This window comes from Orycteropus afer, unplaced genomic scaffold (genome assembly GCF_000298275.1).
Source record: "Orycteropus afer afer isolate SDZICR_OR568_19922 unplaced genomic scaffold, OryAfe1.0 scaffold00008, whole genome shotgun sequence".
Classification (NCBI taxonomy): domain Eukaryota; kingdom Metazoa; phylum Chordata; class Mammalia; order Tubulidentata; family Orycteropodidae; genus Orycteropus; species Orycteropus afer.
In genome coordinates, this window is record NW_006921595.1 from 14,267,174 (window position 1) to 14,289,139 (window position 21,966).

The 21,966-nt window shown below is 38.4% G+C and overlaps 1 protein-coding gene across 1 annotated transcript in view; it reads left to right on the top strand.

The window, feature by feature from the left end:
* Window positions 1-21,966, top strand: part of RAPGEF5 (Rap guanine nucleotide exchange factor 5) — a 379,123-nt gene that overhangs the window by 70,565 nt on the left and 286,592 nt on the right. The window contains exons 4-5 of the mRNA XM_042781600.1: window positions 7,385-7,506; window positions 9,499-9,667. Coding sequence (XP_042637534.1) covers window positions 7,385-7,506; window positions 9,499-9,667 — 291 coding nt within the window. The remainder of the gene's footprint in view (window positions 1-7,384; window positions 7,507-9,498; window positions 9,668-21,966) is intronic.

Genomic DNA, 21,966 nt, shown 5'->3' on the forward strand with positions numbered 1-21,966 from the left:
ATGCTACTTCTTCCTCAGGGATGTGTTTTGAGTCTGTATCCTGCTCCCTTGTTTCTACCACTTTATCTTGCTTCTTTGTGTGGACTGTGATGATCTGTTGTTTCTGAGGCATTGTGACGTTGTTGTATTTAGATCTCTGTTAACTGTTTATGAAGAGCAGCCAAGGGTGGTTCAGGCTCTTCTTGGTGGTTTTTTATCGTTGGCCACCACTCGGAATCTCCAAGCCTCCTGTACTGTCACGGTCGCTTAGGTCGCTGTCAGACCGCAGCTCCGTATGTCTCCTTTTTTTGGTATTTTCATGCAAATTCTTCTGCTAGTTGGGGTTTAGTCCACTTCTGTATGCTTCCCTTCAAGGCTCAGGGGTCCAAGATTATCTTCTGTGTCTGTGTTAATTGGTTTCCCTTTTCTTTGTTGAAGAAGGTCTGTGCAGTCCTTCTGCCTAGTCCACCATCTTGCCGGAACTCCTCCAGAATCTTTATTCTTAGGAGCCATTAATTAAACAGAGACAGAGTTGAGAGGGCAAGGAAAGATTAAATTTTACAGTCTTATATTTAAGATTGTATATAAAAATATATTTATATATTTAATCATACTAGCATTTACATAGGTTTTAGAAACATGCAATAGGTTAGACATTATTGATTCTGTTTACAAACAGTGCTTTTGTAAGTCCTATACGGACTTGTGAACCTCTTGAAAAAGCTCCCAGATCCATCTTCTCTCCCTCAGCAGGGATTCATGGCATAATGGCTGACACATATTAATTTTAACCTGGACCAAGTGGACATGACAAGGGAGCCCAGCTGTGGTTGATGGCAGCCTCATTTTGATTTAAATAGATGACAGCATCAACTTTACACACATTGTCTGATGTTTCTTCTTTTTTTAAACTGAAAGTGTATGTATAAGTTTTGGATCTAATTTTGAGCAAGCTTGTTAAGGATTCATTTAGGCTGCCACACAAGACTGTATATAAAGTCTATCATTGTTCTCAGTTCTGTTTCTTTATTGTGGTCTCCATGGATATGGATTGAAAAAAGAATTGAGAGATGTATATTAATCAGGTTGATGGATAAAGAGCCATCTCTCCAAGTTATATTTAGTGGGACTAGGAATGGAGAGGACATGTGCTTCGCTATTTTAGGTTCCTGGCGGTTGGACCAGACCCTCCTTTCTTTTATAATCTAGGGACAGATTAACATTCTGAGTTTAAAGACAGAGTGCTAATATGATTGCTGAGAATGGATCATTTCCATTTTTCTAGTAGCAAATTAAAGGCGTTCTGGTGGTGTAGTGGTTAAGGCATTTGGCTGCTAACCAGAACCCACCAACCACTCTGTGGAGGAAAAGATTGGGCAATCTGCTTCCATAAAGATTTACAGCCTTGGAAACCCAATGGAAGTCGCTGTGAGTTAGAATTGACTCCAGGGCAATGAGTTTTTGGTTTAAGTAGCAAATTAGGTAACATGTTCCATATGTACCATGTGAGGATTCACTTTAGCCTTGCAATGTGTTCTGTTCATTTTGTACTACAGGAAAAATCATACTGGTTTGTGAGACTTCACAAATAAGTCATGAAATACCACCATCATTTATATTTGAGATTAGAGGTCTGTTTGTACTACCATGAATTAAGTGCTAAAAATGTGAGCTAAGAGAGAAGGGCACTAAGAGAAGCCAAATTTTCAACTCTAGAAATTGGTAAAATTTATGTTTTGTTACAGCAATCACATTGGCCCTGTAGCTAATCACCTCCATGTCACAGTGTTCCTAACTAGTATTGCAACTCTTAATTAGAGCTACATGTACTGGAAACAGTTTCTGGATTCTGCACAAGATTGAAAATACAGTGGGGTAAAATCTGCTGTCAGTATTCAAATTCTCCTTTTCACCTATATCTCTGTTTTCTTCCTTATTACTCTCCCCTAAGTCCTATGGATGTAAGTATTTTAGGCTATTGTTGCAGATATGGTCAGTAAGCTTTGGTGATGTTGATGATGGTTATCATTATCCCTAATGTTGTTTCCTGGGGCAGATGGATGGTTGAAAGTGGTTTGAAACATAATCTGATGAAGTTGAGGTGGGAGTAGACAGGAATCATGTGCAACTTAAACAGTAGCTTGCCCTAAGTTATTAATTAATGTTGTCATGGCAATACTATGTCTTAGCATATTGACTCAGAGCCCTGCCCTCTTAAACAGAGTGAGTAATTGCCAATGAGGAGGCAGAGCTGGGGACTTAGGGCCTTTTAACTCTAGGTGCTGTCTATGGCATCACCTGCGAGTCCATCAGAAATGAGGAATCTCAAGCCCCAGCCAACCTACTGTGTCCAAAGCTATATTTTAACAAGTTATCCCAGGTGACTTCTCAGTACGATTTTGAGAAACCCTAGTGTAAGAAACTTCTTTCCATCACCTCTGATCAAGCAGATCCATTCATCTATCCACCTTTTACAATCTAGCAGTTTAGTTTGCTTGGTAAATGTTCTGTTGTGCCTTTCCATATTCCAAGGGAAGTCAGACACTCAGAGCAGGTTGAAGAGCTTCACTGTTCTGAGAATATGGGTTACGGGTTAAGATGACAGCGTATGTAATCCATGGGATAAAGGCTCTTCATGTGCCAAAGATGCTGGCTAATTGACAGAGGTGTTGAGGAATTAATTAGTTAATTAACACTTTGAGGTTTTCACATGAAAGATGTCCTATTGAATTGGAACTTAGTGTGGATTGCTTGGTCTAATTGCCTGTTTTGTTGAGACCTTTTTTTTTTCTCATATTGTTTCAAAAAACATCCATATATTTGACTATTAATCTCACTAATGTCTTAATGCTAACCTGCAACTGAATGTGTGCGGAATGGGCTTGGTTGATTTATAGTATCTTTCAAATATTGATGCTTTATTTTAAAAAAAAAAAGTTGTGCTTTATCAAAAGCTAAAATATTTGATTAAATATCTCTGCAGAAAAGCTCACTACCTTATTTTTCCTTCACCCCAGGAAACATAGCACCGTATGACATTTCTTCATCTTGTTGATTACTGTGCAATTCCAAGGAATTTAGGATTATGCCAATCACAAGAGATAGCAAAATAAACAAGATTTTTTTTCTTGTAGGAGTACAAAAAAATATTGATGTTGCTTCGTCTTTCAAAACCAAATATTGAATAAAGATAGCCATTGACATGATGCGTCATTCTACCCCCAACACATGCTTTATTCTTTTTTAGTATTTTGATGACATATTCTTTCTTCTTTCCTCTTTTCTTCTTTAGGGCAGGGACACATTATATTCCCAGTGTTTAGCAAAAGGTGTAAGGAGCTCTGGTGGTGCAGTCCCTAAGGCATTTGACTGCTAACCAGAAAGTTGGTGGTTCAAACTCACCAGCCCCTCTGTGGATGGAAGATGGAGCAGTTTACTTCTATAAAGATTTACCACCTTGGAAACCCAATGGGGAGCACTATGAGTTGCAATCAACTCGATGGCAGTGGCTTTAGTTTTGGTAGCATAGTGTTGTAGTGCATTAAAACAAACAAAAGTTGCTTTGGAGTAGATTATGAACTCATGGTGCCTGCGTTCATGTCAGAGTAGAACTATGCTACATAGGATTTTTTTCTTTCACCCAAGTTAAAATGTGTCTGCCTTCTAGTTAGTGGTTTACCTTCCCTTCCCACCCACCCCTGGTATGCATCAAAGAATGTTTCTTTTTTTGTGAAAAGTTTTTCTTGACTTTTTACAATAGTCATCTGATACAATATTTGTCCTTTTGTTATTGACAAACTTTACTCAGCATTAATGGTCTATAAGCTTATCCATATTATGAGATGTTTCTCAGATTCACCATTGTTTTATAACAATGCATAATATTCCATTGTGTGTCTGTACCATAGTTTGTTGATCCATTCCTCTGTTGATAGGCATTTAGTTTGTTTTCATCTTTTTACTATTGTGAATAGTGCTGTGATGAATGTGGGTGTGTTTCTATCTGGTAGTATCGAGACTCTTATTCCTCTAGGATATATACCCAGTAGTGGGTGGGATTGCTAGATTGTATGATATTTCTGTTTTCAGCTTTTTAAGGAAGTGCCATACCATTTTCCACAGAGATTACACCATTTTACAGTTCCACCAGCAGTGTATGAAGATTTCAATCTCTCCATGTCCTCACCAACATTTAGTGTTTTGTTTTGTTTTGTTTTTAAATAACTTTGCCATTACTGCTGGGGTGAGATGATATTTCATTGTTGTTTTGATTTGCAACTCTCTAAAGGTTAATGATCCACGAGTATTTTTTTGTGTCTTTCTTAGCCACCCTAATGTCTTCTTTGGTGAAGCGTCTGTTCCTGTCCTCTGCCTATTTTTAATTGGATTATTTGTCTTTTTGTTGTTAAGTTGTTGAAGTTTTCTATAAATTTTAGAGATCAGTCCCTTGTCTGATATGTCATTGTCAAAATTCTTTCCTGGTCTATTGGTTCTCTTTTTACTCTTTTGATGAACTCTTTTGATGTGTGTAAAGTATCTAATTTTTAGAAGGTCCCAGTCATCTATTTTGTCTTCAGCTATTTGTGTATTTTTAGTTGTATTCAATAGTGTGTTTGTGCCATGAATTAGGGCCTGTAAGTTTGTCCTTATTTTTTCTTTGATGGTCTTTATGGTTTTAAGTTTTATGTTCAGGTCTGTGGTCCAACTTGAGTTGGTGCATATGATGTGAGATATGGGCCCTGTTTTATTTTTCTGCAAATGGATGTCCAGTTTTGTCAAGACAATTTATTAAAGAGACCGTCCACTCCTCATTTAATAAATTTTGGTCTTATGTCAAAGATTAGCTGTCCATGGATGGATAGATTTACTTCTGGGTTCTCAATTCTGTTCCATTGGTCTTTGTGTATGTTGTATCCATACCAGGCTGTTTTTAACTCCTGTGGCTGTATAGTAGTTTTTGAGATCAGGGAGTATTAGGCTTCCTACTTTGTTCCTTTCCTTTAGTAGTGCTTTTCTTATCCAGGGTCTCTTTCCTTTCCATATAAAATTGGTGATTAATTTTTTCATCTCTTTAAAGAAAGATGGTGGAATCTGGATTGAGATTGTATTATATCTATAGATCGCTTTGGGGGTAGTATTGATACTTTAACTTTGTTAAGTTTTCCTATCCATGAGCATGGTATACTCTTCATTTATATAGGTCTCTTTTGGTATCTTGTCATAATGTTTTGTAGTTTTCTTTGTATAGATCTTTTGTGTCTCCGATTAGATTCATTCTAAGTACTTCATCTTTTGGGTATTTATTGTAAATGGTACTGCTTTCCTGATTTCCTTTTCAGAGTTCTCTCCATTGGCGTAAAAGGATCCAATGGATTTTTGTATGTTGATCTTACACCCTGCCACTTTCCTGAAACTATCATTTAGTTCCAGTAGTTTTCTTACTAAGTCTTTGGGAATGTCTGTATATAAGATCATATCATCTGCAAATAGAGATAGTTTTATTTCTTTTTTCCACTTTGGATGCCTTTTATTTCCCTTTATTGCATTATTGCTCTGGCAAGGGCTTCCAGTACAATATTGAGTGGGAGTGGTGATCAAGGCATTCTTGTCTGGTACCCATTCATAAGGGGAATGCTTTGACTCTCTCCCCATTGAGAATAATGTTGGCTGTTGGTTTACATATGCCCTTAATTATGTTAAAGAATTTCCCTTTTACTCCTATTTTTTCAATGTGTTTATCAGGAATGGATGTTGGATTTTGTCAAATGCCCTTTTCTGCATCAATTGATATGATCATGTGGTTCTTTTTCTTTGTTTTATTTATGTGATGAGTTACATTGATTATTTTTCTAATGTTGAACTATCTTTGTATACCTGGTATAAATCCCCCTTGGTCATGATATATTATTTTTTTGATATGTTGTTGGAGTCTTTTGGCTAAGATTTTGTTGAGAATGTTTGTGCTTGTATTAATTAGGGATTTGGGCCTGTAATTTTCTTTTTAGTCTTTGCTTGGCTTTGGTATCAGGGTTATGCTTGCTTCATCAAATGAATTTGGGAGTATTCCCTCCTTTTGTATATTCTGGAGTACTTTCAGTAGAATTGGTGTCAGCTCTTCTCTGAATGTTTGGTAGGATTCACTAGTTAAGCCATCTGGGTTAGGACTTTGTTTTGTTGATAGTTTTTCTATGACTTGTACAGTTTCTTCTTTTGTTATAGATCTATTAAAATCTTCTACCTCAGGCTATGTTAGTTTAGGTAGGTAGGGTGTTTCTAGAAATTTGTCCATTTTTTTCTAGGTTTTCTAATTTGTCCAGTTCTTCAAAGTATCCTGGCATTATCCTTTTTGTTTCAGTTGATTTTGTTGTAGCATCACCCATTTCATTTCTTATCCGTGTTATTTGTGTCTTCTCCTCCTTTTGTTAAACTTGTCAGTGGTTTGTCAATTTTAGTAATCTTTCCAGTGAACCAACTTCTAGTCATTTTGATTCTTTCTGTTGTTTTTCTGTTTCATTTATTACTGGTATAGTCTTTATTATTTCTTTTCTTGTAACTGTGGGCTTTTTTTGCTGCTTTTTTTATAATTGTTGCACATGTTAGGTTAAGGTGTTGATTTTGGTTCTTCTGTTTTAATGTGTGCATGTATTGCTATAAATTGTCTTCTGATATCCACTGCTTTTGCTCATAAAGGAGAATAGGATTCAGTGAAATTTCTGCTAATGAAAAAACATTTCAGAAAGTTTTCTTTTTTCATCTGAGGCTGATAAAGAAGGAGAAATACACATGAAGATACTGCTTGTAATACACAAATTGAGGCATTCTTTAAATACAGTTGTGTATTTTAAAGCAGCCTACAGAGGTAAATTTCTATGGGTGGTTATTGAGCTCCATCATACACATCTAGGTTTGTGGGTCTATGATCTAGTCTGTTTAACTAGATTGCTTAGATTATATTAATGAGATTAACAGTCAAATTTATTATTGATCTTTGAGATATTTGTTTATTTATTTTTAAAATTTAAACAAACCGAATGATACCTAGCTATGATAAGAACTTTGTCTAACCTTTTTGGAATTATTTTGTTTTCAAAGGGGCTAGATAAAAATGTGTAAATGGTTGACCCAAAGTTTATCACTTCCAACTTGAGGTACATGTTTTACCAAGGCAGACCATTATCTTTATGTAAGGGCTCATACATTTATTCCTTCACTTATTCAATTGAGTATTTTTTTAAAAAAACTTACTATGTACCATGGACTGTTCGAATTGTTGGGGATTTGACAGTGAGGAATATGTCATTTTTAGGTTACTTAGCTAATACATGAAAGGAATATTATTAAGTATCACTTTTGGAAAAATTAGTGGCAACAGTATTTTACTATGAATGTCTTTGCTTTTGTCCAGGAGAAGCTGCGTTGGATCCGAATTGGTAGACTGGCTTCTAGAACACTGCCCTTTTGTCCAGTGCAGGTCTATGGCTGTAGGAGTCTGGCAGCTCCTACTCGATATGGGCATTATGTCATCAGGTTAGTTCTGTATATTTTGAAGTCATAGCACCTTTATTTTATTAAGCTGTCAGATCAAAATGTCCTTGATTTTCTAAAGGATATTAAAATTTGGTTGGAAATTATTTTTGCAGGTAAATATTTGGATTCTCTCCTATTTTATAAGTAAAAGCCACAGGTTGTTTTTTTGATTCAGTTATTTGTCTCACCATCTTTGGTAAAAATAACTTGCTGGTTCATAAACTGGTACCTGTACTTGTAAGAATCTTTCCTTAACCTATTTTCAACTCAGAATGCTGCTCACAAGCTTTTTTTAATCAGTAACATCTTTAGTTACTCTAAATGTGATTTATCTTGCTGTACTTAGAGTAATCATCAGAAACTGATTTTATGAGTGGAACGCGTATGCCATTTTAATTCGGATTTAGTAATCATGAACAGTTAGAGACAGGACCTATGGGAATGAGCTGTTTAAACAGAACAGAAAATAGATGTTAACTATTTATGTATAAAACAAAACCAAACTGACTGCCATCAAGTCAATCCCAATTCATAGCAACCCCCATTGGGTTTCTAAGGCTATTAGTCTTTACGGAAGCAGATTGCCTCATAAGCAAATACATCTTTTCTTAGTTGAGCCCAGGGAATTGAAGGATTAGAAGTCATGCGCTCTTAATACTTCACTGTATTACTTAGTTGCTGGTTGGTTACTGTGAAGCCCCTTTGTTTTTTCTATAGATGATAAACATCAAGGGCCAGAGAACATAGATTCAGGAAGGAATACCCTTGGTACCACTGTGACAAAATGTTACAGATGAAGATATGGCCACAGTCTTTTTAGAGAGGCAGTAATAACTAGCACCTAATGCTGCTTTTAGAAAACAAGTTCACTGCTTTTGAAGAAAGGAGCCCTGGTGGCATAATGGTTAAGAAGAGCTCAGCTATTAACAGAAGTTGACAGTTCAAACCCAGCCAGTGGATCTGTGGGAGAAAGACCTAGTGATCTGTTCCTGTAAAGATTTTAGTCTATAAAACCCTGTGGAATAGTTTACTCTGTCACGTGGGGTCATGATGAGTCAAAATTGATTGAACAGCACCCAACAACAACAACGTTTGAGCAGGAGAAGTATTAATAGCTCACATGCTAGGTTCAGGCTTCTTACCAAAATATTTTGTGTTAATGTTCTTTGGAAAAGTCTGCAGATCTTGATCCTTTTGAAACAGGGATCTTTGACAGTATTGACATTTAGGTATACACGAGTCTCTCTTGAGAGGACTGTCCTGTGCATTGTAGGATGTTTAGCAACATCCTTTACTCTCCGTACTACATGCCAGTTGCAGCCTCTAGTTGTGACAAACATATTTCCACACATTGCCAAATTTTCCCTAGGGGCCAAAATCACCCTCACTGAGAACTGGTGCTCTAAAACTTGCCATCATGTTATATTTGTGTGCCAATGAAGTAAAATCCCTGGATGGTACAAACATTGAACACTCTTGGCTCTAACTGAAAAGGCTGGAGGTTGGAGTCCACTCAGAGGCACCACAGAAGAAAGACCTGGTGGTCTACTTCTAAAAACTCAGCCATTGAGACCTCATGGAGCACAGTCTACTCTGCTTGTATTATCTGTGAGTTAGAATCAACTTGACGGCAACAGGTTCGGTTTGTAAAGTAATTAAATTATATCAAAATTAGCTTTGGATACCAAAAAACTTTCTCACCACCCTCTTTGAATTTTTGTTGTTTTTCTCTGTACATGACTCTGAAGGAGGAAAATCATAAAATACATCTGAATATGGTGGCCAAAGCTTTGAGTAATAAAAATAGACTAGCCAGTAAGTCCTTCTCAGTTTAATGAGTTGTGAAAATGAGTGGGCTTACAATCCATAATGATAGTCCTACTCATGGCTTCTTCCTAGTAATTATTAGGCCTTTCAATTTATTACTTAGTTTATGACTCTCTAGATATCCTACTGTTTAAAACCCATCCACACCTTTTTTGTTTCCAACAGTGGACCAGCATCTATACTTTCAAGATACCTACGTTTTCTATCAGTTTTCATCTGATGAGTGTAGCTACCTGTACTGTGAATTTGAAAGAGAAGAAGAATGGCAGAATGGTGTCAAACTTTTACTGCAACTTGTGCCTCTCATCCCTGCTAGAGCTGGCATCTGTGAACTGTAAGTACATCCCACTTTGTTTGACTGTTAAATTATTTTCACTTAGAGAACATTTACTATGTGCCAGGGGCTGTGCTCTGCCCTTTATGATCACATTGTTTCAGAGATAATTAAACTATTCCCATTTTTGAGATGCAAGTTCAGTAAGGTAAAATAAACAGGAGCTCTGGTAGCATAGTGGCTAAAGCACTTGACTGCTAACCAGAAGGCTGGCGGTTCAAACCCACCAGCCACTCCTCGGAAGGAAGGTTGGGCAATCCTACTTCCGTAGTGATACTGCCTCGGAAACCCAAGGAGGGGTCGCTATGAGTCGGGGGTCGACTCGACGGCACATAACAACAACAACAACAAAATGAAAAACACCTAATAAATGACTAAACTGAGATCGCATCCCAGAAGCCCATGCCTCACCAATGGCATCATGCTGCTTCTAATTTATCATTGCTATGTGAGTAGGTGATCTGAAATAGAAATAAACATGATTTGTCTCAAGTTGGAATAAAATAACAACTCATATCTTATCTAATATCCAAGTCATGACTTTGCTATCCTAAGAAAGAGCTCAACAGACATTTTTAAAAATCTAGAGGCAACATTTGGCAAATTAAAACACATGAATCATTATCACATGAAGGTACTGAATCACCATATTATTAAAATGAATTAATTAGAGAGGCTCTGGGAGCAGGATTTGAGTCATGCTGTGGTGATTCTGACATGTCTTTGCTTACCTGTGGCAATAATGACAAACATTTTAGTATTATGAGTTGTATATTAAAATTTCAAAATAATTTTCACATGTGTAGAACACTTTAGTTTTCAGAATAGTTTCACATACCATTGGCTCTTTCAGTTCTGTAAGACTAGGAGGGCGGGCGATATTGTCATCTCATAGGTAAGAAAGTAGATTCAGAGAGAAACACCTACAACCATAACAAAAATAAATTAGTCTTATTAGTTAAAAAGTGGCAATTAGTACTGAACAATTAATAAAAACTCTTTTTGGGAAACAAGATAAGTACCAGTATTAATGGGACACTGTACATACAGAAAGGTTGACTATCTTCACATGAATTCTATAAGACATATACTCTTAATATCCCTATTTTACAAACAGAGGAACTGAGGTACAGAGATCAGGTAACCTCTCCAAGGTCACACAAGTTCTGAGTAGAGTCTTAGGGTTTGAATCCACGTCTTTCTGGCTTTAATGACCATATTTTTAGTACCTGTTAGAGAGTATCTGCAAACGTTATGGAGTCATTCTCTTTTCTCCTTCTGAGAGGTTAAAAATGCAAGCTATGAAAGGGTTAAACTGAGTCCTGAAATGGTTATGGATTCCTCACCACCATCACCACTGTTTATAGAGGGTCTTGCAATGGCAAAGCAAAATTCAAATATAATTTATCACTCAGTCTGAGTATAGAAAATATTCTTTAGCATAATTTCCTGTTAATATAGGTCAAAAGTGTCTGAAGAAAAATCGAGGAGAACTTCAGTAAACTTCAGTAAGCTTTCTAAAAGGGAGTGGCATGCTTTTAACCTACAGGCGGCTGCCATTTGCTTTGACTCTGTGGGACTGACATTTGCTCACAGCAGTTCTCATCTACTTTTTTGTGCTGCACACAGATGAGGCAGTGCATACAATGTGATGGGCATACCCAGATTAGTGGGCATACTTGGATTATAAGGACAGCATAAATTAACTTGCAAGTAATACCCATAATTACCTCTACTCCCTTCTCTCTCAGTCAAAAAGGATCTTAGACTGCCAAAGAATGAGGTGACCTTGTGGTAGAGATAATTCCAAGTCAACTCTCATTTCTAAAAATGAAAATATTTTGAAAATTTCAGTCCTAACATTGATTTCAGAATGCTTACAGTCTTTGTCACGCTGATCACTGTGAACACAAATGTCTGGCTCTGTAGTGGAGCATCACTGTAGCATGTCATGTTTATCAGCAGTTTTTTTTTTTTTTCCTATTTCAGTGTACATGTGTGTAAGAGAGTGGTAACTTACTCCCACTGGAGCTATGGACCTGACTGTACCACATTATAAACACTATCTAAATTTAAAAAATAATATCACTGTACCACTGCAAATCTCTTCTGGAGAGAAAGTAGGTATATTTTTTTTATATGCTAGAGCTATAATCTGCCTTCTTAGCTTTGGTAGATGATTTTGACCAAATTTTGGAAGAACCAATAAGTTCTCCAGACTAAGAATAATTTATGGTCAGAGAAAAAGATGACCAGGGATGTTGACCTCTTTCACAATCCTCTGCATGGTCAGATGCATGTGATCCCATCATATCTCCTGTTCTGATCTAATACATTTCATTCTTTTTAGCTGTCATCCCATTTGTACCATCATGCCAATGAGATGCTCTTGATCCTTCCTTTGCCTTTTTCCTTGTCTTTTTAAATTCTACCCACCCCTCAAAGGGGAGCCCAAGTCCTTCCTTGACCACAGAACTCCTATGGTATCTCCACTCCACATGGATCTTTTGCTGACTTACTACTCTTGCTGTTTGTATCAAAAATTTTCCCTTCTTTTATGTTATTCTTAGTCCTGTATTGTTTCATTTTTATTCATTCTACTGAAATGCTCTCTGAAGTCTTCTTGATTCATTAAGTTATATTGTCGATTCATATGCTGAAATCTCAGCTCTGTAGCTCTTTAAGCAGTCTTCTAGATATTGATGCCTTTTGGTTTGCTTATACTTTCTACATTAGGTCTCTCTGATTTGATATCTAATCTCTAAGTCAATGCAGGAAGCCCCTTAATATCTCCATGTAACATAGTTCTGTTCTATACAAATACAAAAAGAAAAGAGGATTTTCTTATTTTAAAAAATATGTAAAGTAGGAGGGAAAATGAGGCTGCTGTAGCTTCCTAGTCTAGTTTGAAGAAAAAGGAATTTTCATTCTATACAAAATAACTTATATCTAGACACAGTAGATCATTTGAAAGAAGTGAGTTTGTTGTCAAGGATACTATCTTTGTGGAAAAAATAACAGTAATGATATCTCATTCAGACCAGAAGCCAAACCCATTCACTCATAATGTACCTTTTTCTAACTCCTCTTTTTCATGGGGTGGAAGGAACACAGTTGAGAAATGATTAAGTAACACAGGGGGCTGGGGAAGGCAGCTTAATAATTCCTTTAAGACCAGCAAGGCCTTTCTGTTTCATGCAAACTAGTCTGAGCAAATTTAGGCTGTGAAGAAGCTTGACTCTTCAGTTCTACTGCTATTTCTGCAGCTCCCAGTTTGCCAGGGGTGGGAGTGGTAATACTTTGAATAGACTTGAGTCTAAGAAACTTGAATACATAAAACTATGTTTTGCCAGTTACAGGTAGTTAACATTTATACTGTTAAAAGAGTTGTGTTGCTTGTTTGGTGTCATCTAGTCAGTTCTGGTTCTTGGTGACCCCATGTGACAGAGTAGAACTGCCTGCCCCATAGGGTTTTCAGGGCTGTAATCTTTATGGAAGCAGATGACCAGATCTTTCTCCTGTGGTGCTTCTGGCTGGGTTCAAACTGCTGATTGTTCGTTTAATGGTGGTGATTTAACCATCGTGGCACCAGTGCTCCTTAAAAGAGTTATTGTCAGTTGCTAAAATTTGATTCATGTTACACTCAGATTTTTTAGAAAATGTGGCTTCTTTGTTTTTCATTAACTGTTCGGTTGTAGGAGCTCCTCCATCCTGCTGAGTGGCCAGAAAGAAGGAAAAGAAATCCTTCAGTTTTGTTCTAGGCCAGTAAAATTATTCTGCTGCAGTATTTCAAAAAATCTCTGTAGTTAATTGTTTAGCGTATTCTGATAAAAGAGTTCACCCTCTCCCTATTCTTCAGCAAGTCAGCCTCTGGCACATGAAAGAGTGGTGTGGTTCCCTGACCCTGGCAGTGAGGACATGAGAGCTCTCCTGTTAGGTGGACCTTTCCTCTTCCTCACTGATCTTGTCTAGTGAATGAGCAGTGAACTCAGATCCAGCTGTACTTGGTATTCTTTTGGCATCTACGGCAGAGCCTGGGGCTGTTGTAACTTGGGCTCTCTCAGCTGGATCACAGCCTGGTTGGCTTCCCTGGCTGATCTGCCCTGCCTGGCTGCTGCTGGCATTGCTGACTCTCTTGAGGTCTGGCTGCTGTTCCTGTAGGCATCCCATTCAGCCACTTGACCTTGCTGAAACAGCCTACCTCATGAGCTTTGTATCCTGACTTTTCCTGATTTCAGCCTATGTCCAAGCTGTAGGGGATGTGCTTGTGGTTGAGCGTACACACCACACAAGAACAAAGGGTGACTTGGGAAATAGTTGCTCCAGCTCTTCCTCTAACCCCCTGTACCTTCTGGTTTGTTTTACTGGATCCATCCTTAAGTTGTGGTATCAGCTGCCTGTGAGGAATCTTGGGACCTAAATGAGAAGCCATTAGTTTTTTTTTTTTAAACCACTTTCTTAAGGAGAACCCTAGCCTGCCTTACACTATCTCTTTCCCTCCCCTTTCTTCTTTTCACACTCCCTTAGGACCAGAAGGGTTGAGCTCTCTAACATCCTTTGTAATGCCCACATAGAAGGGACTGGCCTCAGGTATTTACTTCCTCTGTATCATATTTTTCTTGTTCCTGCCACCAACCATATGGCTAAGGACAGGGTATAGGAGACAAACCATGTCTTACTGCTAAAAGGGAACCAAAATTGAAGGATATTTTAAAAAATATCATACCTGTGCATATTGTTATCGAACAGTTTAAGTAATTGGATCGTGTGCTGATAATTCAGATTGCTCAGTGATTAGCTGTAAGGAAAGCTTAAACCAGTGAGGCACAATGGATTTTGTGGTATCTATGAGTCTGTGCTCCAGATAGACAAGTGGAAGACACTTGAGGTAAATGAGACAGTGGAGAAGACCAGCAGTAAAATTTGAGGCACTTCAAGGCAACTTGATGTGGCTGGTACCCTGGATTGCAGCCAGGGGACCTCAGCCTCAGAGGTGGGCGGGCTGAGCTCATAGTGATTGCAGGGCTTCTGCAAATCCATAGGGGAACCAAGTATTATCTTTACATTGTGTGAAGAAGATATTTTACACATATGTTAAAACTGTGTATACATGCAGCTGAAATAATAAGACACAGTTTAATTAAGTTGTCATTTGAATTCATAGTAACATGAATTACGTACTTGCTCAGTCAACATATGCAGAACCCATGGGTCTGTGATATGGTTTCATGTTAAAGGGGTGCCCCTACTTGAGAATAATGTAGAAGCACTGACTTAATTACTTGGCCTAAGTTTCCCTGGTGGTGACAACCATAAAATCAACAACAACAAAAATAATGAGCCCATTCTAGAGCATTTATCATACACCAGGTACTGTTATGAGCGTTTTACATAAAATGACTCATTTAATACTTACAAAAACACTTTGAAGTTACTGTTGTTATCCTAATTTTACAGATGAGGGAATTGAGGCAAACCAGATTATATAACTTGCCAGAGGCACACAGTTGGTAGGTTAATCCATGACAAGGCTCTGCACATAGCGACAGAAATGTGAATCGAAGACAAAAGGCATATTTGGAAATAATCTCTATTGCAGTGGTTCTCAGCCCTGTGGAGTTTTTGTCTCAGCTGTATTGTCTGAGATACATTGAGCAAGAATGGGGAGGGAGGGATGGGGGATAGGTATCAGCATTTTTTGTAAAGTTTTCAAAATGACACTAATGCATACCAACATTGACAACTATTGCTCTATAAAGCTAGCCTTACAAAAAGAGCTTTATTAAGTGATAATACAACAAATTAAAATTCCAAAATATTCCATGAAGAACCCAGATTAATATTAACATGACATGGAGTTGATTTTATTAAGCATGGTACCTACTGGCACTTGACTGACACTTATGAAAATTCCACCAATTTAACTTCATAAACAATTATATTTGGAAGTACTTTCCAAGATAAATGAATTTGCACCTTAGGTGAGGAAAGGGGCCAGGAAGCAGGAGGTCTGGGAAAAGACACCCAGTACTGCTGAGTGATTTAGTAGGCACTTCCTTGCTTGGCCCTGTGAGGGATACAAAGATAATGTAAAGTCTTTAGGGATTGCAGGGCAGAGAGGTTAATGCACACAAATAAAAAGATAGGAAATAATATGACAAAAGAGTTTCATTGATAGCAGGTTTTCATGAGAATTCTGAAACAGTGAAGAAACAGAAATATCTTCTAAGAAATGGACACATTTTTTTATTTTATATATTACTAAATTCTTTGAAAATAGATAATGATCATGTGGAATATTCACGTCTTCCCTAGCTACAGAAGATTATTTTAAGGTATGTTATCAAAGGTTATTCTGCTCTTTTGTTTGGTTTATACATTTTCATTGATCACCTTGCCATCTTTAACTTCCCATAAAGAAGAGATCAAAAAGATAAGTTTCCAGGAAAAAAAATGTTAGGGTAATGAGCTGAAATTATATGAGTCCCTCAACACTATTCCTTAATGTAATAAGTTAATGTAATATTTTCTCCTAGAGTGTTGCTGTCTTTTCACTCTATTAACAGGGTTCTAATAGTTTTTAACTTTTTATGTATATTAAAATTTTTTTCTTTAATCTCATGTTTCTGGTTTCTCATCTAAGAAATAGTTGCCTAACCAAAAACTGCAGATTTGCTCCTCTGTTTTCTCCCAGAAGTATTATAGTTTAAGATTTTATATTTAGGCCTATGATTCATTTCCAGATAATTTTTGTGTCAGCTGCAAGATGAGGCTTCTGGTTCATTTTTCTGTACATGGATGGCCAATATGTTCAGCACCAACTACTGAACGAGTCTTTCCTCCTTGAATTATCATTGCACCCTTGTCAGAAATCAGTTAATCCTTGTGTGGAGGCATCTGTTTCTGGATCCTCAGTTCTGTTCCATTGCTCTTTGTGTCTTTGCTTTCACCAGTGTCTCGTTTTCTTGACCACTATAAATCAAGTAGGGTGAATCCTACAATTTTGTTTTTCATTTTCAAAATTGTCGTGGGTACTTGTGGTGTAGTAAATTACCTGATATGGCTTTTCTAGGCATAAGTCTTTGTAAACTCTGTGGTGGAATTTGCCATGAGCAACTGAGGACCTCCTGATTATTAAAGTTATCTACCTGGGGTATTTCTGTTGGGAGTGGCACAAAGCAGTGTTCTAGGAAGTTCACACTCTCAGGTGCTTAGAATTCTGATGTTGTAATTGGTTAGTTTAGACATTCTGCCAGGCTCAAAAGGAGGTCTCCTAGAGATAGAAGGAGTCTCTGTGACTGCTGGCTGAGAAAGACATGCTTCTGAAAGAAACCCACTCCTGAGAGACATGTGCTGGTGAGAAAGAGACACTGAGAGACATGCATTGCTGAGAGAGAGACACCAAGGGACATGCACTGTTGGGAGAGAGACTGAGAGAGACTGTTGGCTGAGAGACAGTAGGCTGAGAGAGACTGAGCATTGTTCCTGAATTTGAATAGTAGCCTGTGCTTCCCTAATAAACCCTATAAACTGCAGTGAATTATTGAACCCAGCAGAGAGGTGGTGGGTGCTGTGGGAGGAACGGTTGGTGAAAGGGCTGGAGGGAGGCATGTATGGCCTCACAGGAATAGGCCTTGGGCTACTGATTGTGATTCTGTCTTGCTCTTGTGGGGTTAGAGGAGGTCAGAAGATGTGGCCTCCTTGCCTCTTTGGCAGTATTCTAGATTTTTTTTTTTTTTTTTGCCTTTCTCTCTAAATTTAAGGATCAACTAGTTGTAACTGGGATTTTTACTGGGATTGCAATGAATAGTATAGATCACTTTGGGTGGTGCAAATGGTTTAGCGCTGAACTACTAATGGAAAGATTGGCAGTTCATAATGAACCCAGGGGTGCCTCAGAAGAAGGACCTCACATTCAGCTTCTGAAAGGTGACAGCCTTGAAAACCTCATGGAGCAAAGTTCTACTCTGCAACAAATGAGGTCACCATGAATTGGAATTGGCTCTATAGCAACTGATTTTTTGAGGAGAATTAACATCTTAACAGTATCTGACTAGTGATTTGTATATGTAACCCAAACCAACCAAACACAGTGCTATTGAGTCTATTCCAACTCATAATGACCCTATAGGACAGAGTAGAATTGTTCCATAGGGTTTCCAGGGCTGTGATATGTCTGAAGGAACTCTGGTGGTGTGGTGGTTAAGTGCTCTATTGTTAACTGAAGGTAGGAAGAACCCACCAGTCACTCCAGGGTAGAAAGACGAGACAGTCTGCTTCCATTACATTACAGTGCAATCACTTCATATGCATGTAAAAGCTGGAAAATGAATAAGAAAGACCAAAGAAGAACTGATGCCTTAAACTGTGGTATTGGCAAAGCATACTGAAAATACCATGGACTGACAGAAGAACGAAAGTTCTGACTTAGAAGAAGTGGCTGGAATGCTCCTTAGAAGTGAGAATGTCCCGACTTCATCCCACATACTTTGGTCATGTTGTCAGAAATGATTAGTACCTGGAAAAGGATATCATGGTTGGTAAAGGGGAGGGTCAGAGATAAAGGGTAAGACCCTCAATGAGTTGGACTGACACAGTGGCTGCAATAATCAAGCAAAGCAAGGATTGTGAGGGACCAGGCAGTATTTTGTTCAGTTGTACACAGGGTCTGTATGAGTTGGAGACAACGCGACATACATGTATACACACACACACATATACACATGTATATACATATACACACATATATATGGGAGCTCTGGTAGCATAGTGCCTAAGGCACTTGACTGCTAACTAAAAGGCTGGCAGTTCAAACTCACCAGCAACTCCTCGGAAGGAAGGTTGGGCAATCCTACTTCCATAGTGATACTGCCTCGGAAACCCAAGGAGGGGTCGCTATGAGTCGGGGCCGACTCGACGGCAAATAACAACAACAACGAAGTGATTGAAAATAGCATGGCTTGGATTTAGGCACACCTTAGTCTTCAAACTGTGTTCTTTAATACAGTAGCATGGTTTGGATTAGGCACACCTTAGTTTTCAAACTTGCTCTTTAATACTTTAAAGAGATCTTTTGCAGCAGATTTGCCCAATGCAAAAAGACATCTGGTTGTGGATGCCTTTGTTGCTGGTAGGCAGACACAATGGTACAACTACTTTGGAATACAGTTACACAGTTCCTTATAAAATTTAACATGTTCAGCAATGTCACTTCTAGATATTTAGCCAAATGAAGCAAAAATACATGTTCACTCAAAAACCTGTGTGCAAATGCTTATAGCAGTTTAATTTCTGTTCACCCCAAACTGGAAAAACCCACATATCCTTCAGCTGGTAATGACTTTTTAAAAATTAAGGTACAAAAGCACAATGGAATAATTGTTGTTGTTAGGTGCCATCAAGTTGATTTTGACTCACAGGGATCACATTTGACAAAGTAGTACTGCCTCATGGGATTTTCTAGGCTATATCTTTATGGAAACAGATAATAAGATCTCTCTCCCATGGAGCCACTCAAACCAAAAAACCAAACTCTGCCTTCAAGTCGGATCTGACTCATAGCGACCCCTCCTTGGGTTTCCGAGGTGGTATCACTACGGAAGTAGATTGCCCAGTCTTCCTTCCGACGAGTGGCTGGTGGGTTTGAACTGCCAGCCTTCTGGTTAGCAGTCATATACCTTAGGCACTATGCCACCAGAGCTCCTATGGAGCCACTAGGTGGGTTCTAACTGCCAACCTTTTGGTTAACAGCTGAGCAGGTAACCATTTGTACCATCAGGAGTCCTAATGGAATAACACTTAGAAATAAAAAAGGAACAAACTACTGATGCAACAAAATGGATGAATTTCAGGAGCATTATTTCGTATGAAAAGACAGGCTCAGAAAGTTATTACTGTATGATTCCATTTATGTAATATTCTGGAAAAGGCAAATGTATGGGATTAGAAAAAATACCCATGGTTGGTGGGACTTGGGGTAGATTATGGGTTAACTATAAAAGGGCAGCCCAGGGTGATTTTTTTGATTATGGAACTTCTCTGTACCTTCCTTGTGGTGCTAGTTACCTGGCTGTATGCATTCATCAAATTATATAGACCTCTGCAACAAAAGAGTGATTTGTAAAGCATATAACTAAATAAATAAAAGCACCCTGTTGACCATATTTTTCTTTTACAATAAGCATTCAGTACAGTTTCTTGGTTTCTTCATGTTGTGGCCTGAGAAATAGGCATAATAATTTAGACCAGGTGCAGAGAGAGAGAATAAAGAAGTTTGTGAAGGTAGCAAAACTCTGAGAAGTTCCAAGAAGTCTCATACTCAAGTGCATATACAAAATAAGACCCATTGCTACATCTTGTCCTCATAAAATAGACTTTTTTTGGAGGCGGCTATGATATGTCTGAAGGAACTCTGGTGGTGTGGTGGTTAAGTGCTCTATTGTTAACTGAAGGTAGGAAGAACCCATCAGTCACTCCAGGGTAGAAAGATGAGACAGTCTGCTTCCATTATATTACAGTGACAGTTCTTACTAAGACCATTCTGTCTTATAGGGTTGATATGACTTGGAATTGACTCAGTGGCAATGGGTTTGGTTTTCTGTATATGTTTAAAGAGCTCTGGTGATCCAATGGTTAAGTGGTTAGCTGTCAACCAAAAGGTTGGCAGTTCAAGCCCACCAGCCACTTTGTGGGAGAAAAGACTTGATGATCTGCTCCTGTGAAGAGTAGGAAGGATAAGGTCACTATGAGTCAGAATTGACTTAAGGGCAACAACAATAGCACAATGATATGTCTAGAAAAAATGCCTGAAGAAATACTGATAATATATCTTTTATTTAAATTTTCTTGTGCTGAATGTGAAAGAGCAGAGTTGCAGACAAGGAGAGTCTTCCCTATGAGAGAAATGGTGTAGGAAGGAATGCATTTATTGCAGTGAAGTATGACTTCTATGCATAAATGGTACTAAGACTTCTCTTGGGAGCTCTGGTGGCATAGTGCCTAAGGCATTTGACTACTAACCAGAAGGCTGGCAATTCAAACCCACCAGCCACTCCTTGGAAAGAAAGTTGGGCAATCTGCTTCCGTAGTGATACCGTCTTGGAAACCCAAGGAGGGGTTGCTATGAGTTGGGTCCAACTTGGTGGCAATGTGTTTGGGGGTTTTTTGTTGTTGTTTTAGACTTCTCTTTGTTATTTTGACCCAGCAATTTCATTGGTCATCACCATCTACTCAAAGCAATTCAGGGTCAAATAAAAGGGCAAGACATTGTTTTCAGTCTCTGGGCATACCCAAATAATGTTGTTTTCCTTAGAAAGCTTGAGTACTAGACAGTGACAGTGGAAAAGGAAGATAGTCTTGGAAATGAAGGCCAAGGGAATAATGTTAAAGCCTTAACCATTCCCTCCTCCTTTCTTTCGGGTTCCCTCCTGCACCTGAGTTTACCAACCCCTCTGAATACAACTATTGGATTAAGTCTAAGACTTACCTAGGTACAGATGCAATTCAGCACTATGAGGAGTCAGAGTGTTCATAACAGTCTAAATATTTGATATACCTAGACTTCCTCCTTGAAGTGCTACTTTTTCACTCTTCATCTCAGGTTCACAGCTTTCTTGTTCTTTATAATCGTACTCTTGCTCAGGCACTTACTTCTAAATTTCTCTTTCTTTGCTCAGTTCCTCAGCTCTGCCTTTTCTGACTCAACCATCACAGGCCATGGTCCTCTCTTGACCTGTCAGATTTGAAAGGTAGATAGAAGGGATGGTTGAGTAAAGAGTCTAAAGATGATCAATCTCATTTTATAGTCATGACCTCTAACCGTAAGTTTTAAGGAGCTCTGGTAGCTTAGTGGCTAAGGCATTTGACTGCTAACCAGAAGGCTGGTGGTTCAAACCCAACAGCCACTCCTCAGAAGGAAGGTTGGGCAATCTACTTCCGTAGTGATACTGCCTCGGAAACCCAAGGAGCAGTCGCTATGAGTCAGATCCAACTCCACGGCATGGAGTTTTAACTGTAAGTTTTATCTTCAATATTACTCAATAGTCCAACTAACTTATTAGTTAATGTACTCCACTGGAAGACTAAAAGGAGCCCTGGTGGCACAACAGTTAAGCTCTCAGCTGCTAACCAAAAGATTGGTTGTTCAAACCCACCAGTGGCTCTGTCAGAGAAAGACTAGTGATCTGCTCCTATAAAAATTACTGTCTCGGAGAGGCGGGGCAAGATGGCGGACTAGGCAGAAGGATTGCACAGACCCTCTTCAACAAAGAAAAGGGAAACCAATAAATACAGACACAGAA